A 15,934-nucleotide genomic window follows, 5' to 3' on the forward strand; every position below is an offset into this window, starting at 1 on the left:
TTGTCACTTGTAAAATGTTTATCTGCTGCTTTTTGCCCTGTGTTGTCTTTGCTGCTCTCTGGGATACAGGCTGGTCAGCTCTACGTAGGCCATTTTCTCCCTCTCCAATCCATTTTCAGTTTAGAGCACTCTTGATCATCTTCTAGATACTCCAAACAAGAAGGGTTTTCCTGGCCCTACTTAGGTACATTCCATCCCTTTCCTGGAGCAATAAGTCCTATTTTTTTTTTGGAGGGAGAAAGGCAGGGCAATTGGGGTTAAGTGACTTGCCCAAGGTGTCTGAGGTCAGATTTGAACTCAGGTCCTCCTGACTCCAGGGCTAGTGTTCTATTCACTGTGACACCTAGCTGCCCCAAAAAGTCCTATATTTTAAACTGTGGTACAGAAATAATATTTTCAAACTCAATGTTCTTAGCCAGCCACTTCCCAAATCTGCCTTTCTCTTCCCGAATCTCCTACTCCAAGAAGCTGTAGCATGCACAGCAACCACACCCCAGGAAAACAATGTTGGCAGACAGACATTAAAGGTAACCAACAGAAATCAAACCCATCAGTAAATTAGTGGAATGTCTACTCCAAGAACATGAAGGCTTTCCCCTGGTCCAATGGGCAGATGAGAACTATTTGTTCCAGTGGCTATGAAGGCAGCTGAAATAGCCTGTGTGGTGCACTTAGAGCTTGGTTAGGCATTGTAGATGGCAAGGTCATCCAATGCATCCCAGGCCATCACCAATTATCCTGTCTGGAGTGTGAGAGTGAGGCTGATGATCTCTCGCAACTCTGCCAGTTCACAGACAAGTCAAAACATCACCCCATGATGTCATCGGTCCTCTTCAAAAATGAAGGATCAACAACAACCAAGGACCTAAAATTAGCCGTAGTGATGAAAATAGCCCTTGTTCCCACCCTCCCACAAACACCCTCCCCCAAGGTCTTCAGGTTTTGTTTTGTTTTGTTTTTTAATTTTTATTGATACTCCTAATTTTATTTATTTATTTTGATTTTGGTTTTTCGCCAAAACTTTGCAATCCTTGACGATGATTCTCAGGTTCCTTCTTGTGGCTTTATTTGTTCCTACCTGATGCACCCCAAATGAGTACTTTGATGGTTTTGACAGAGTTTGACAGCTCCTAGCATCCTTAGTACTGAAAAGGATCTTAGAGATTATTGAGTCCAGCCTCCTGATCTTACATGTGAAGGAACAGAAGCATAAAGAGGTTAAATGATTTGTGCAGGATTATAGAGCTAGTAAATGTTTGAGTCAGGTGTCATGATCTGTACCAGAGGACAGAGAGAGTCCAAATGAGATCCCAGATCCACTTATGTCAGGAATATTATGGAGAAAGGATAGGACTTTCTCCATAGTGGACCCATAGGACTGCTGGCATCCTCACTGTACTGATCCTATTGGTCAGCCACATCTGTGCCAAGGTTCAGTCTCAGCTCTTGTTTTGGTGGTGGCACTCATCCTATTCCTTCCTTGCACTTCACCCCAGAATCTCAGCTTCAGGTTGGTATAATGGAAAGAGCGGGACTTAGAGTCAGAAGACACGGGTTTGAGTCTTGGCTCTGACATTTATTAGCTGTGTGTCTACAAGACAATCACTTCAGCTAGCTGATCTTCAATTTCCTCTTTTTCTAAAATGGGATGAATAATACCAGACCTACTCTTCCCTATTGTGAAGACAGAATTTTGTAAACCTTAAAGCATAATATAAATGTGAGCTGCTACCATCTTAATCACCCTCATTCCATCACATTTGTATGTCAGGGAAAACTGGGATTCCTCTAACCCCAAAGCATGGTCAGTGCAATGAGTCATGATGGACTCATGACGAACCATGCTGCTCACCTCCAGATAGAGAGGTGATGGCTCAGAGTATGGACTAAGGAACTTTTGGTGAGGCTGGTGGAGAGAAGAGGAAACATAGCCAATGGGGCAATTTGTTTTGCTTGACTACACATGACTACACATGTTGTAATGGGTTTGGTTTTTCTTACTTTCTTGGGGGGAGAGGGAGAGGTAAGAGGGAGAGAATGAAGATCTAAAAAATTTTCTCATAAAAAAGAGTTATAGGTGATGGCTCCATGGCCCAGGATTTTGGAGTGAAGAGCTGGACAAGACTTGAGGAGGCTCCAAAAGTTTCATGGATAAGGGGCTATAGGGAATTGGGAGAGAATGTACAGGTCCTCCAGGGGAATTCCTTGGCTTACATCATTCCTGGCCACTAAATTTGTTTGGTTTTTTGTTTTCTTTCCTTGGCCCCAGAGATTGTGGCCTAGGATTGGACTATCTGCTTTCCTTTCCACTGCCATCACCTGTTGCCTCTGACCAAGATTTCCCTCCCCCAGACCATTCAGACCAGAACACAGCCGGCTGCCAGCTTCTCTCTTTCCCTTCTTTCCTGAAGCAAGCAAATACAATCCCTAAGAATTGTTTACTGATGCTAACAATAGGAAAACTGATAGGAAATAAAAAGATTTTCCCTCCTCATTTTCTAGGCAAAGAAAAAAGGCACTCATAATTCATAAATAATGGATCTTTGGGCACACAAAGGGCTGGAGAAAGAGTCACTAAAATATGCATTTTAGAGGAAAACCAGATTCAGGGTATTCTAAATAGTAAGTTACAGAAGGTGAGACTCTGGAGCAAAGTACAGGGAAGGATTGATGAGATGGGCTGACTGCTGCCACCAGAAAGCTTGGACTGAAGGATAAAACATTTACCCTCTACCCTGTCCCTAGCCACCAACCCTACCCTTGTACCAATTATAATGTTGTTTCAACAGTCCGGCTAGCAGCTTCTGTGGGGGTGTAAGATCCACCCACAGCCAGCCCCCAGAAAGCTGCCAATAGCACAGGTTCTTTTGATCTGCTTAACTAAGGGAAAGCAAGGTGAAGGGGTTGACAAGTTCACTTTAATTCAGCATACAAATATCGTTCACTTAGTTCAGGGGAAGAGACCAGCACACTGAACTTCAGAGCAAATTGCAAACAAATTACAAACATCAACAGACAGACCAAATTCAGATTCATAGCTACCAACATCTAGGTTCAGCCCAGGAGCTCAGAACAAGGGCTGGCCCAGGGTCATGCCTGCCACCACGGCTGTGGGGAAGAGCTCCAAGGAAGAGGAGGTCAACTCCTGGTTTTATATCTTTTTCAGCATCAGGGGTGAGTCACACATGCGACTCACCCACGTGACCTAGAATCGTCACAAAGAGGCGACTTAAACCCACGTGGTCTAAGAGCCTCTGCTCTCCCAGACATGTAAGCTAGGCCCTCCCTGGAGTTAGCCCCACCTTGGGCCCCACCTTAGTTGCCAGTCCACACCCACTAAGGTTTTACACCTAATAGGGGTTTGGGCCTGGGGCTTAGCACCTAGTAAGGCTCAATGAAATACACTAAATTACTCAAAGGGAACAAAAGCCAAACTATTCAAGGGCACTTGGTTGAACTAAGTGCTAAGGAGCCCATTTTGCTTACCAACACAAATGTGAACTGAGGAGCAAAGATTTCAAGTCATCCCAGGAAACCAAGGAGGAAGGAAAGGGAAGAAGAAAAGTTCAAGGCAAAAAAAGACAAGAGAGAGGGAAGGAGAGAGGGAGGGTGTAGTCTTTTGCTATTGCCTTGGGACAGCTAGCAAGTTCTCAGTTGTCTTTCACATGTCAATTATATATGTAAATTAGGCATTACATATATCCATATATTTGTACGGAGTTTTTCATGAGATGCTGTGTTAGCTGGGATGTATTGGAACCAGCTCATATGAGCTCACGTTAAGCTGATTGTTAAATTTTCAGTGTGAGCATTTACACCTCAGAAATCAGCAAGTGCTACAAATCAAAACTTGACTAATTGTATTGTTGATTTCTAGACTTAAGAAAGTGATGGAGAAAACATTAGTAATGCAAATTAAACAACAGTGTGCCATGGCTACTTTTGGGGGGCAGGGCTAGCTGCTTCTTAAACATTAACCAGCACACCCTTGGTTATAGAAGTGTGTATATTCATATATATGTAGATGTGTAGAGGCAGCAGGGCATAATTAGTTCCCAAGTGAGTGATTAATTCTTCAGCTTTTAGAAACTAGATTCCAAATTAGATATTCTGTTCTAGACCCAATATGGATCTGGCAAGGTAAGGAGATTTTGTTTACATCACTAAGAGAAAGGATGAATATCTACATCTGAAATATATTTTTAAATTCATTTTATTTTTAATTTATGGAATAAAACAAGCATTTCTATGACATAGTATAATTAAAAAGATGATTGCACGTGAAACTGCAAATCTATTATGTACAATTTGTTATTCCTTTTAAATATACAACAAAGTTATCATGTAAAGTCTTGTCTTTCTTCTCTCCCCCTGCCCACCCTAGAGATAGCCACCATTAGACACAGATATATGTGTGTGTGTGTGTACACACACACACATATATATACACACATAATATATATATGTAATTATTCTATACATACTTCTATTTGTCAGTTTTTTCTCTGGATGCGTTTATCATATTTCTCCATATGTCCTTTATAATTAACTTGGGTATTTATATTAGTCAAAATAACTTTCAAAGTCGTTCTTAAAACAATATTGCTGTTACTTTATACAATGTTTTCCTGGTTCTGTTCATTTCACTCTTCATTATTTCATGCAAGTCTTTTCATGTTTTTCTAAGATCATTGAGCTCATCATTTCTTATAGCACATAATATTCCATAACAATCATATACCACAACTTGCTCAGCCATTCCCCAGTTGATGGGTATACCTGCAATTTCCTACAATGTTTTTAAAGTGTAATTTTTCTTCCTGTGTGATAAAAAATTTTTCAAAATAATAAAGTGACAAAAATTAAAAGGAAATAGGGGATTATGTTGGCAAAACATCTGGGTGGTTTTTCTCTAAATAGTGGGATGCCAATATGAATTGCGTACAAAATTTTAAAAAATGTTTCTTTTACCAGTGGAATGTCCAATGATCTTTTGACTTTTAAAACTATTTGGTTTGTAGGCATTTCATGAAAACATGTTCGGCAGCAAGTATCAGTGGATCATTCCTGGCTGGTATGAACCCTCCTGGTGGGAACTGGCACATTCTGAAGGCAATCCATCCCCCTGCCTCAGCAAAAATCTCCTGGCGGCCATGGAGGGTTATATTGGAGTGGATTTTGAGCCCCTCAGTTCAAAAGAGATCAAGACCATTTCAGGAAGGGTTGGTATCTTTGTCATTCTAAATTTCAGCTGCTGGACATCTTTTTTTCTTGTTTTTAAATATTGTCACATATATTGATGTGGGGACACTAGCTGTTAAAGTGGAGTTACTGATTCCATAGTTGCTTAGAAGTATGTTTGGTGTTCATCTACTTAGCATTCATGAAATATTTTGGAGACTGACTAAAAGTTTTGTAATCTTATTTGTAACCTTGAAAGATTTTGATTCAATAGACCTTCATCCACTGAGCTCTGTGGAACCTAGGGAATCAATGTGGGGATGTAAACATAGATCATATAACGTCAATAGTCAACAAACATTTATTAAGTACCAACTATGTGCCAGGCACTATGACATCACAGTTGTAGAGGAAACAATGTCGCCAGGGATCATTTTAGGTCCATAGGAAAATTGCAAGGCAGAGTTGAAGCAGAGACACTTTTGGGACATACAAAAGCTACTTTAATGTGGAAATGCCCCATGGGGAATTGAGCAGATACCAGGCAGGGAACTGAGCTTGACTACTCTCAAGAAAATGACCTCACATTGTTTCACTGAGATAGGGGGTAAGGAGCAAGGGGAAGCATTGGAGAGAATCACTATAGTAGGAAATGGTTATAACATCTTAATGATATTATTGCAAAATGACAACAAGCTTTGCATTAGATGGAGTAGACCTGTGTATCCCATAAGCATCTGAAACTCAACAGGTCCAATTCAAAAGCCAAAGCTTGCATGTCCCATAAGCATCTGAATCTCAACATGTCCAACTCAAAACATTCCCCAAAACCCACCCATCCTTCAGACTTCCCTTTTACTGTCAAGGGCATGACCATCCATCCAGACATCCAGGTTGTCATCTTCAGTATCACTCTCAACTCCTCACTTTCACCCCACACATCCAATCAGTTGCCAAATTTTGTCATTTCTTTCTCCATATCTCTAGCATACATCCCTGTCTATCCTTCCTATCCACCACCCTTCTCCAGGGCCTTCAGTAGCTTCCTAAGTGATGCCCCTGCCTCATTTCTCCCCACTCCTCCAATCTGCCCTCCACACAGCCACCAGTGATTTTCCTAAAGAGCAGGTCTGATCGTGTTACTCCCCTACTCAATAACCTCCAATGATTCCCTATTACTTCTAGGATCAGTTACAAGCCAAACACTTCACAACCTAGCCCTTTCCTATCTTTCCTTTCCTCTTTTTTTACACACAACTTCCCTCCACACATTTGCCAATCCATCAATACAGGATCACTTGCTGTTCTTTACATACAGTACCTCACCTCCCATTTCCTTTGTAACGGATGTCCCCCGTTCCAGAAGGTTCTCCCTTCTTACCTCTTCACCTTTGGAGTCCCTAGTTTCCTTCAAGGCTCAGCTCAAACATCGCCTTCTGCACTTCCCTCCCCACCTTCCAGCTACTAGTGCCTCCCTCTCTAAGGTTGTCCTCCCTCCACTCTCTATGTATTTTGTATATATCTATTTATGCATATATTGTCTCCCTCATCAAATGCAAGCTCCTGGAGGGCAGCAACTGTTTTTACTTTTTCTTTGTATACTCAGTCCTTGCCAAGGCACCTAACCCAAGGTAAACTCCTAACAAAGGCTTACTGATTGATTGTCAGTTGACACAGTCATTAATCACTGAGGCAATGTGGAATGATGCTTTGAGTAATCCACTGGATTATGACCTAACAGACTTGAGCTCTAGTCCTGCCCCTTTCATTAGCAGGTGTCTGATTTCAGGGCATCACGTAACCTCATCTCTCAGTGATCTCGTGGATGTTGTGATGATCACATGGTTTAGCGTGTGTATAGGAGAGGACCTGGCCCGTAGCAGATGTTCAATAAATTTTTGTGGAATGTAAAGTGATCTGAAAAGTATCTAGGGCTTCATGCATATTCAAGGCAAAGTCAGCCTGATATAAGGGGGAAATGTCTGGTTTTGGAGTCAGAGGAACCAGTTTGAAGTCCTTGTTCTATCATTTATTACCCATATGACCTTGGTTGAATCATTTACCTCTTTAAGCCTCAGGTTCCTCATCCATAAAAGGAAGAGATTGAACTAAATGGCCCCTTAATTCCCTTTTGGCTTTAAATAGGTGATTCTGAGAGAGAGATGATGATTATACAGAAGACATTTTTCCTTCAAAAAAAAATGTTCAATTCTCTATTTTAGTGTAAACCTTCTGGGCTTCTTAAGTACTAGACTTATTCATAGTAGAGAGCTGGCTTTGGAGGGAGGAAGACCTGTGTTCAAGTCCCAGTTCTGACATATACTGGCTGTGTGACCCTGGACAAGTAACTTAACTTGTCTCTCAGGGCTCTGGACCAGTGGTGTTAAACTCAAATAGAAATGGGGGCCACTAAACCATGTAAGTTTCCATGCTGGCATCATATTGAATTAGAAAACCACATATTGACATTATCTGTGTTCTATTATATTTTTACTTTGTTAAACATTTCCCAATCACACTTTAATCTGGAGATCTGGGAGCATACAACCTGTTGGCCACATGTTTGACACTTCTGGCCTAGACAGCTCTCTAAGATTATAAATGACAGAGGGCGTGCCAGTCTTTATTGTTAGCAGTTTTTTCAACTGATGCAATGTTTTTCCCTAACCTCAAATATTGCATCATGCTTTTATTAGCTGTGTGACTCTGGGCAGGGCACTCTCAGCTTCACTTCCCTCATCCGTAAAATGGGGGGTTGGGTCCTTTCCATCTGTAAATGAGTAATGAACTTTCAACCACCAGGCTCTGTGGAACCTAGGAAATCAGTGTGGGAATGTGAGCATAGCTCATAGAATGTCAATAGTGAGTAGTTATTAAACATTCATTAAGCACCTACTAGGCACCAGGCACTGTGCTAATAATGTCCTTACTTGGTTCCATGTTTCTGTAAAATGAGGGGGTTGGACATAGTGGTCTCAAAGGTCCCTTCCCTCACAAAATCTGTGTTCTTATGTCCTGGGTTCAAATCCCAGGTCTGCCACTTTCTAACTTTGTGACCTTGGGCAACCTCCTGTGCCTCAGTTTCTTTATCTGTAAAACGAGGGGGGTTCCCTATACAAATTAAATCACAGGTCCAAGCCCTATCCTTGTTGTTGTTCAGTAGGTTCAGTCATGGCCCGCTCTTCTTGACCCATTTGGGGTGGTTTGGCATTTCTCCAGCTCATTTCAACAGATGAGGAAATTAAGGCAAACAGGGCTAAGTGACTTGCCCAGGATCACATAGCTAGTAAGTGCCTGAGGCTGGATTTGAACTCAGAAAGATGAGTCTTCCTGACTCTAGGCCCAGCACTCTATCTATGCTAACTGTCATCAAATGATTTACCATATGCTTAGTTTCCACTTTCAGTGCTGATCTGGAGCAATAATATTTGCACGACTATAGTTCCTCTGCCCCGACCCTAGTGTACTGTACTCACAATTAGGACTCTTTCATAAGTGGGGAAACTCAAGGTCTATGTTCCCCTTCCCTGAAGCTGGGGGGAACCCTGGCTGTGGCCTACTGCCCACAGCCCTCGGGGATGTCCCAGAAGTGTAGTGAAAACTCTGCTAAGCTTAGCCCTTCAAAAATCCTTCTGAGATGAGATGACCAGACCCTGTGTCCAGGCAGCACGAGGGTGGAAGGCAGAGCTCAGGGTGGCAGAAACCTCATGAGAGATTTCCTCAGAGCATCTGCCATCTCTTTCACCAGCCAATCAATAAGCATTTAGTAAGTAAGTACTTCATATGCGCCAGGCCTAACTGGGATGGAACGAGGCAATCCCAGAGTATCTGTAGCTGTTTGCACCAAACCCCATATTTTCACACTTCTCTCTTGCCCTTTCATTGAAATACCAAAGTAATTTGGGACAGGGAGGGTGTGTATGTGTGCATGAAGGCAAGTAGCCTAAAGTACGTCTGACTATTGTAGCTGTGTATGTACCACTGCTTAGGCATAATAGCTAAATGTATATAGTGTTTTAAAGTTTATAAAGATCTTTAACAAATATCTCGTCTTATCCTCACAACACTCTTGGGAGGTAGGTGCTGCGGTTATCCCCTTTTTATAGGTGAGGAAACTGAGGCTGATGGTGGTTAAGTGCCTTGCCCAGGGTCACACAGCTGGTGTCTGAGGTTGGATTTGAATCCTGAATCCAGGTGCAGCGTTCTAATCCACTATGCAGTCGAAGTCTGCCCTGGTCGGCCCAACCTCAGCAGCATCTCTCCTAAAATAGCAACTGGTAATTGCCCCTACAGAGCAGGGGATTGTATTCACTGTTTTATCTTCGTGTTCCATTGCGTTGTTGTCACACTAAAATCCCACCCATTAATGACAGAACAATTCACTTTTAATTTACTTTATTTTAAAATATTTAATATTTGTTTTAATTTATTTATATTAATTATATTATATAATAAATATTTATATTAATTTATTGATTAATTTGTTTATTAATGGCTACCTCCAAGGTGGTCTCCTCCAGACCCCCCTTCATAACAGGAAAACAAGCCTATCTGACTGACTGGTGCTGCTGTTGGTTTCTGGAGTGTCAGTTGACCAGAAAGGCCCACAATCTCACAGGGAAGAGATTTTCTAAAGAGAGAAACCCTTGGACCCAGCATGTGCTCTCTAACAGAATTGTCCGCCCCTTCCTTACTGCTACAATTTTCAGAAAAGAGTTGAGGCTGAGATTTGGACTTGGACATAGCTCATAGAATCATAGTCTTAAATTAGGAGGGGCCTCAGAGTTCATCTCGTCATTTTACACAGGGAGGTATATGGCTTGCCCGAGGTCACAAAGGTAGAAAGTGGCAGAGCTGGGCTTTCGAGCCATGGCATGAGAATGTAGATTGAGAGCTGGAAGGGACCTTAGAGACCACTGAGTCCAACCCCCTCATTTTACAGATGAAGAAACTGAGGCTGGGAGTGCCTTCCCCAGGGTCACACGGCTAATAAGAGCATGTGGCAATATTCAAACTTAGATCTGCCTGACTCCAAGCCCAGCAAATCCAGCATCATTTGCATCGCACCATCCTGCTGATCCCTTCACCTTTCTGCCAGCATACTGTCTGGTGATTCAAAGTTCAAAATCGAGGCAGCTAGGTGGCGCAGTGAGGAGACCACCAGCCCTGGAATCAGGAGGACTTGAGGTCAAATCCAGCCTCAGACACTTGACACATTTACTAGCTGCCTTCCCCCCTCAAAAAAAAGTTCAAAATCACAGATTGTGAGGTGCTTCTTCCATTTTATAGGTCTGGCTATTTCCTATTCATTAAGCTCAGCTTTCAGTAAATTATTAATGATAGTATTGCCAGTTCTACCATTGATTTCAAAGAAGGCGTAGCCCAGGGTGGCCAGCTTAGGTCACGTAATGGATAGAGCATAAACCCTGCAATCAGGAGGACCTGAGTTCAAATCTAGACTTATATACGTATTAGTTGTATGACCCTGGACAAGTCACTTCACCCTGTTTGCCTCAATTTCCTCATCTGTAAAATGAGTTGGAGAGGGAAACGGCAAACCACGCCAGTATCTTTGACAAGAAAACCCCAAATGGGGTCACAAAGATTCAGGCACAACTAATCAACCAAATAACAACAAAAATAGGCCAAGGTGGCCAAATAAAAGTAGAAGATTTAAAGTAGGAACCCAGCCACTTGATCCTCCTAGGCCTCAGTTTCTTTATCAGGCATTTAGACTAGAAAATATCTAGGGCTCTTTTACACACTAAATTTTATGAATTTGTTTCCATTTTTTAGAAATGACTTTAGGTTTAAATTCTGGTTTTGTTTAATTTTCCATTTTGAGCATTTAACATAATGGCCAGAACTCTCCTATAGAATTACGTAGAGCTATAGAATAAATTCCAGTCTTAATAGTCTATTAATAGTCCCATGGAGCTATAATAAAAGCACAATTTTCAATGAAACCATTGCTTTTGAATAATTTTGTAACGTTGCATGGCGAGAAACTACTGAAACACTGCATTGTGGTGGATTCAGCATCACCGAACTTAATGGCGGAAAATAAACTGGCCAATGCAAGCTTGTAAAATACCTACCTAGAGAAAGAATAGTTACAGTCACCCAGGTCCCACTTATTGCCAAGACCCAGCACCAAAACTTCTGTTGTCATTGGAGCACATCTTAAAGTCCTATATAACTGCTAGCTGTCATTATCCCTGGGGCAGCTGGGTGGCTCAGTGGATAGAGTGCCAGGCCTGGAGTCAAGAAGACCTGAGTTTAAATTGGGCGTCAGACACTTACTACATGTGTGACCCTGGGCAAGTCACTTAACCCTGTTTGCCTTAATTCACTGGAGAAGGAAATGGCAAACCATCTTTGCTAAGAAAACCCATAGACAGTGTCCACAGGGTCATAAACAGTTGGACACAACTGAACAACAGCAACAATCCTTATTATTATTGATTGATTGATTACCAAAGCCAGTGTAAACGCTTAGGGAATCTACAGATCCCGAAATGGATGATACATAAAAGCTACGAAAAGCAGAAATAGCTCATGAAACCCGACCTTAGGGGCAGATCCCCAGGTTAAAATAGAGGGTCTCAGTCTCCCGCCAATCTACCCACTAAAAGAAAAAAAAGATAGGGGAGGGGTGGTATTTCCCTCTACTTTCTGAATATTTTCAGAACTAGAAATGTCTCTGGGAGTGATCATTCATTTGCAACTTATATATAAATATATAAATTAGTAGAATTTGCTTTATTCCAGCCTAAAACTTAACTGAAATCAGTTTTACTGACAGAATGGGAATTTTGCTTGGGGTTAGGAGGAGAGGGGCGTGGAGGGAGTGGATAGGTAGATATATCTGGAACATGGAACACTTTGGTGGTTAGGGCAGGCCTAGGTGGGATACTGAAGTGGAGGATTTAGGAACATATGGGGCCATCGGGGGCCTGGTTGTTGTTGCTGTTTGTCCTTCATTCTCAAAGAGGACCATGACATCAGGGAGGTGATGCCATGACTTGCAAGGGAATTGGATTTAAGTGAGGCAGGGCTGTGCAAAGTCACCAGCCTCACTTTCTCCTCCGGAGCCATCTGGGTCCAGTAGGAAGACATAGATCAAGACTATTGGAGATGGCCCTCAGGAGCCTGGTGAAAGGAAAGACAAGTACTGAGGAAAGGGAGGTAGGTAGGGTGCAAATGTTAAATTTTAGTTTTTTCAAAACTCTGCCAACAAGAGGAAGAATTTTTTTTTTTTTTTTTGCTGCTCTTCCTCTCTTCTCTTCACCTCTGATCAGATGCCAATCTCAGAACCCAAAACTCAGGTAAGAACTATTGTGTCTGGACCTTAGTTTTTTTAGTGAGGACTAGCTGTCTTGTTGTTTCAGTCACATCTTTTTGACCCCATTTGGGGTTTTCTTGGCAAAGCTACTGGAGTGGTTTGCCATTTCCTTCTCCAGCTCATTTTACAGATGAGGAAACTGAGGCAAACAGGGTAAAGTGACTTGCCCAGGGTCACACAGCTAGGAAGTGTTGGAGACTGGATTTGAACTCAAGAAGATGAGTCTTCCTGACTCCAGGCCTGACGTTCTGTGCACTATGGTGCCACCTAGCTGCCTGGGAACTTAACCACCGTTTTATAGCATTGTTTGCTGTATTCTATTCAGTGTGTTTTGTATTCTAAATACACCACCAACCATTGAAATTTGGGAATACAATCCATTTTTATATAGGAATTGCCTGTCCAATTTCTATATCAGAAGTCTTAAACATTTTGTAAGAAACTAGACATTTGTAAAGGATAGGTAATATATTAGTTGTGCCTTAGTGACTATTATAGGATCATGGAGCTAGAGCTAGAAAGGTCAGAGGTCATCTAGTCCAACACACCCCACCCCTCCCTCACCCCACAAATTAAGAAGCTGAGGCCCAGGGAGATCTCAAAGGTAGCCAAAGTCAAAGGTTGGATTTGAACCTCTGACTCTAAAGTTAATATGTTCTCTTGACATACCCCACCGCATCCCTGCTTTGCTTTAGCAAAATGGCTGAAGGTACCATCTGGTCATAACTCCTTTCCCAGAAAGAACCTTGACAAAAACTGTGTTGTAGGAGCCCCTTCTCCCTAAGAATACATGCCCTAAACCAGAGGTATCCAACAACACATGGACTGAAAGACTCCTGACTAGAGCCCAAACAAGATTAAAATGGAATTGGGAGATATTTAACACAATAAAATACAGTAAAACAATGACATACAAAATAAAACACAATAAAATAGATAATATTATATTTTAAAAACTAATCCAATGTGTGGGGCTTATGTATGGATAAGGCCCCTATTTCTACTTGAGTTTGACACCACTACCCTAAGTGGTGCCAGAGAAGGAGGGAGGCAGAGACAGAGACAAAGAGAGAATGAGAGACACAGCTAGGTGGTGCAGTGGACAGAGTGCTGGGCCTAGAGTCAAATAGACTCATCTTCCTGAGTTCAAATCTAGCCTCAGATACTTACTAGCTGTGTGTCCCTGGGCAAGTCACTTAACCCAGTTTGCCTCAGTTTCCTCATCTATGTCAAACTACTCTACTATCTCTATCAAGAAAACCCCAAATGAGGTCATGAACTGTCAGACACAACTGAACAACAGCAACAGTTGGTAAGACTCTGAGACAGGATTTAAACTCATGTTTTCCATGACTCCAAGTTCAGTGCTCTGAATCCTACACCAGGGCTGTCCAAAGTGTGGCCCACAGGGCACATGTGGCCCACCTACAAGCACAGAAATCTACCAAGCTGAGCTACAACAGAGCTCTCACCAAAATGCCAAATCAAAATATATCGTCTATTGTTTCAATAAAAACCTAAGATTGGACAGCTCTGGTCTACACCACCTACACAGCGTTAGATTGGGAGTTAAAGGTCAAAATTCTAGCCTTACACACACAAAAGACAAAGAATGAGAGACAGAGAGAATGAGAGATAGAGACAGGCAGAGAATGAAAGAACGTGGGGGGAAGAGAGAAGCAAAGACAGGGAGAGAGAGAGAGAAATGCTGTCTGGCCCATCATGTAACCTCAATTTTTATTTTTGCCCAAGATTGGCATCTACCACAAGACCCCTTCCTAACTCTTCCTCTATGCTGACATGAGAATTTATATCACCGTATAGTTGATCTAATCAATAGCCCATTTAAAGAAAACTTACAACTGGTAAACTGTGTGGGTAGGAGTCAAGAAACATTTTGTTTCAGTGTAAGGAAAAATGTCCTAACCATTAAAGTTTTCTTAAAGTGGAATGGACTGCTTTAGAAGATGGATTGCAGCTAGGTCAGTCAACAAGCATTTATTAAGTACCTACTATGTGCCAGTCATGTTATTATAACCTGGGCTTCTCTGGGCATGCCTGGTTCTAACATGGCGATGCCCTCGAGGAGCTTTTGGAACATTTCCAGATCATCAATCAGAAAAGGCTGCCCACACCTACATGGTAGGGGGATGCAGTGGCCTCCACATTAGACAAACTGGGCATGCTCAAAGGTTCCCTCAGCCACGCCTAGGGAAGCCAGGGTTACACTATGTGCTGGGTGTACAAAGAAAAAGTAAAAACCGGTCTCTGCCATCACAGTAGTTAGATTCTAACGGGGGAGACAACACGCAAATAACTAGGCACATAAGATATATGCAGTGTAAATGGAAGGCAATTTCAAAATGAAGGCACTTAGGTAAAGGGGGCAGGAAGGGTGGGGAGGAGGCAGGGAGGCCAGGAATCAAGAAAGATCTCCTACAGAAGGTAGAATTTGAACTGAATGTTGAAGAAAGTCAGAGGAGGAGAGGGGTGGAGGTAAAGAAGGATTCCTTTGAATGAAAAGGCAGAAGATGACGTCCTATGTAAGGAGCAGCATGATTGCTCATCTCAGCTATTAGGACTATATTGTGATTATGATGATTATGCTTATTATCATCATCATCATTATTATCATTATTATGATTTCCGCTGTACCAAAGGTAAATGCTTAAAATCCCGTAGGGTGCCGAAGCAGGATCCTTTCTTTTCCAATACATTCACCCTTGGGAGAGATATTAAGGTAGTTTCATTTTGCCTTAAAATTTGTCTAGAAGTAACCACTGCAGAGATTTTTTGTGCAGAATCACAGAATTTTTAGGGTGGAGAGAGACCTGAAGGGCCATCTAGTCCAATCCACAAGTGAAAAGGGATCCCTAAGAATAATAATAATAGAAATTTCTGTAGCATCATAAGGTTTGCAAGGGGCCTTTTCTATATGTTATCTCACTGATCCTCAAAACAACCCTCTGAGGTAGAGGGTATTATTATCTCCACTTTACAAATCAGGAAACTGAGGTTGACAGAGTTTGAGTGACTTGCTCAGGGTCACACAACTAGCAGGATTTTTTTTTTTCCTTTTTGGAGGCCATCAAGATTAAGTGACTTGCCCAGGGTCATACAACTACTAAGTGTCTGAGGCTGGATGTGAGCTCAGGTCCTCCTTGATACCAGGGCTGGTGTTCTATTCACTACTCCACCTAGCTACCCCACAACCAGCAGGATTCTAACCCAGTTCTTCATGGATTTCATCCCCAGCCATCTACTGACCATGCCGTCTCCCATAACTAGAATGCCTCCTCACCTGCACCCCTTGGCTTCTTTAAGGATTAAACTCAAATCTCACCTTCTGAAGGAGGCCCTTCCTTATTCCCCTGTCCCTAAACCTCACCCCGCTGCTGGTGACAGACT

The 15,934-nt window shown here is 42.2% G+C and overlaps 1 protein-coding gene across 1 annotated transcript in view; it reads left to right on the forward strand.

The window, feature by feature from the left end:
- Positions 1-15,934, forward strand: part of GABBR2 (gamma-aminobutyric acid type B receptor subunit 2) — an 850,065-nt gene that overhangs the window by 541,263 nt on the left and 292,868 nt on the right. The window contains exon 6 of the mRNA XM_036741052.1: positions 5,022-5,222. Coding sequence (XP_036596947.1) covers positions 5,022-5,222 — 201 coding nt within the window. The remainder of the gene's footprint in view (positions 1-5,021; positions 5,223-15,934) is intronic.

Source organism: Trichosurus vulpecula, chromosome 1 (genome assembly GCF_011100635.1).
Source record: "Trichosurus vulpecula isolate mTriVul1 chromosome 1, mTriVul1.pri, whole genome shotgun sequence".
Classification (NCBI taxonomy): domain Eukaryota; kingdom Metazoa; phylum Chordata; class Mammalia; order Diprotodontia; family Phalangeridae; genus Trichosurus; species Trichosurus vulpecula.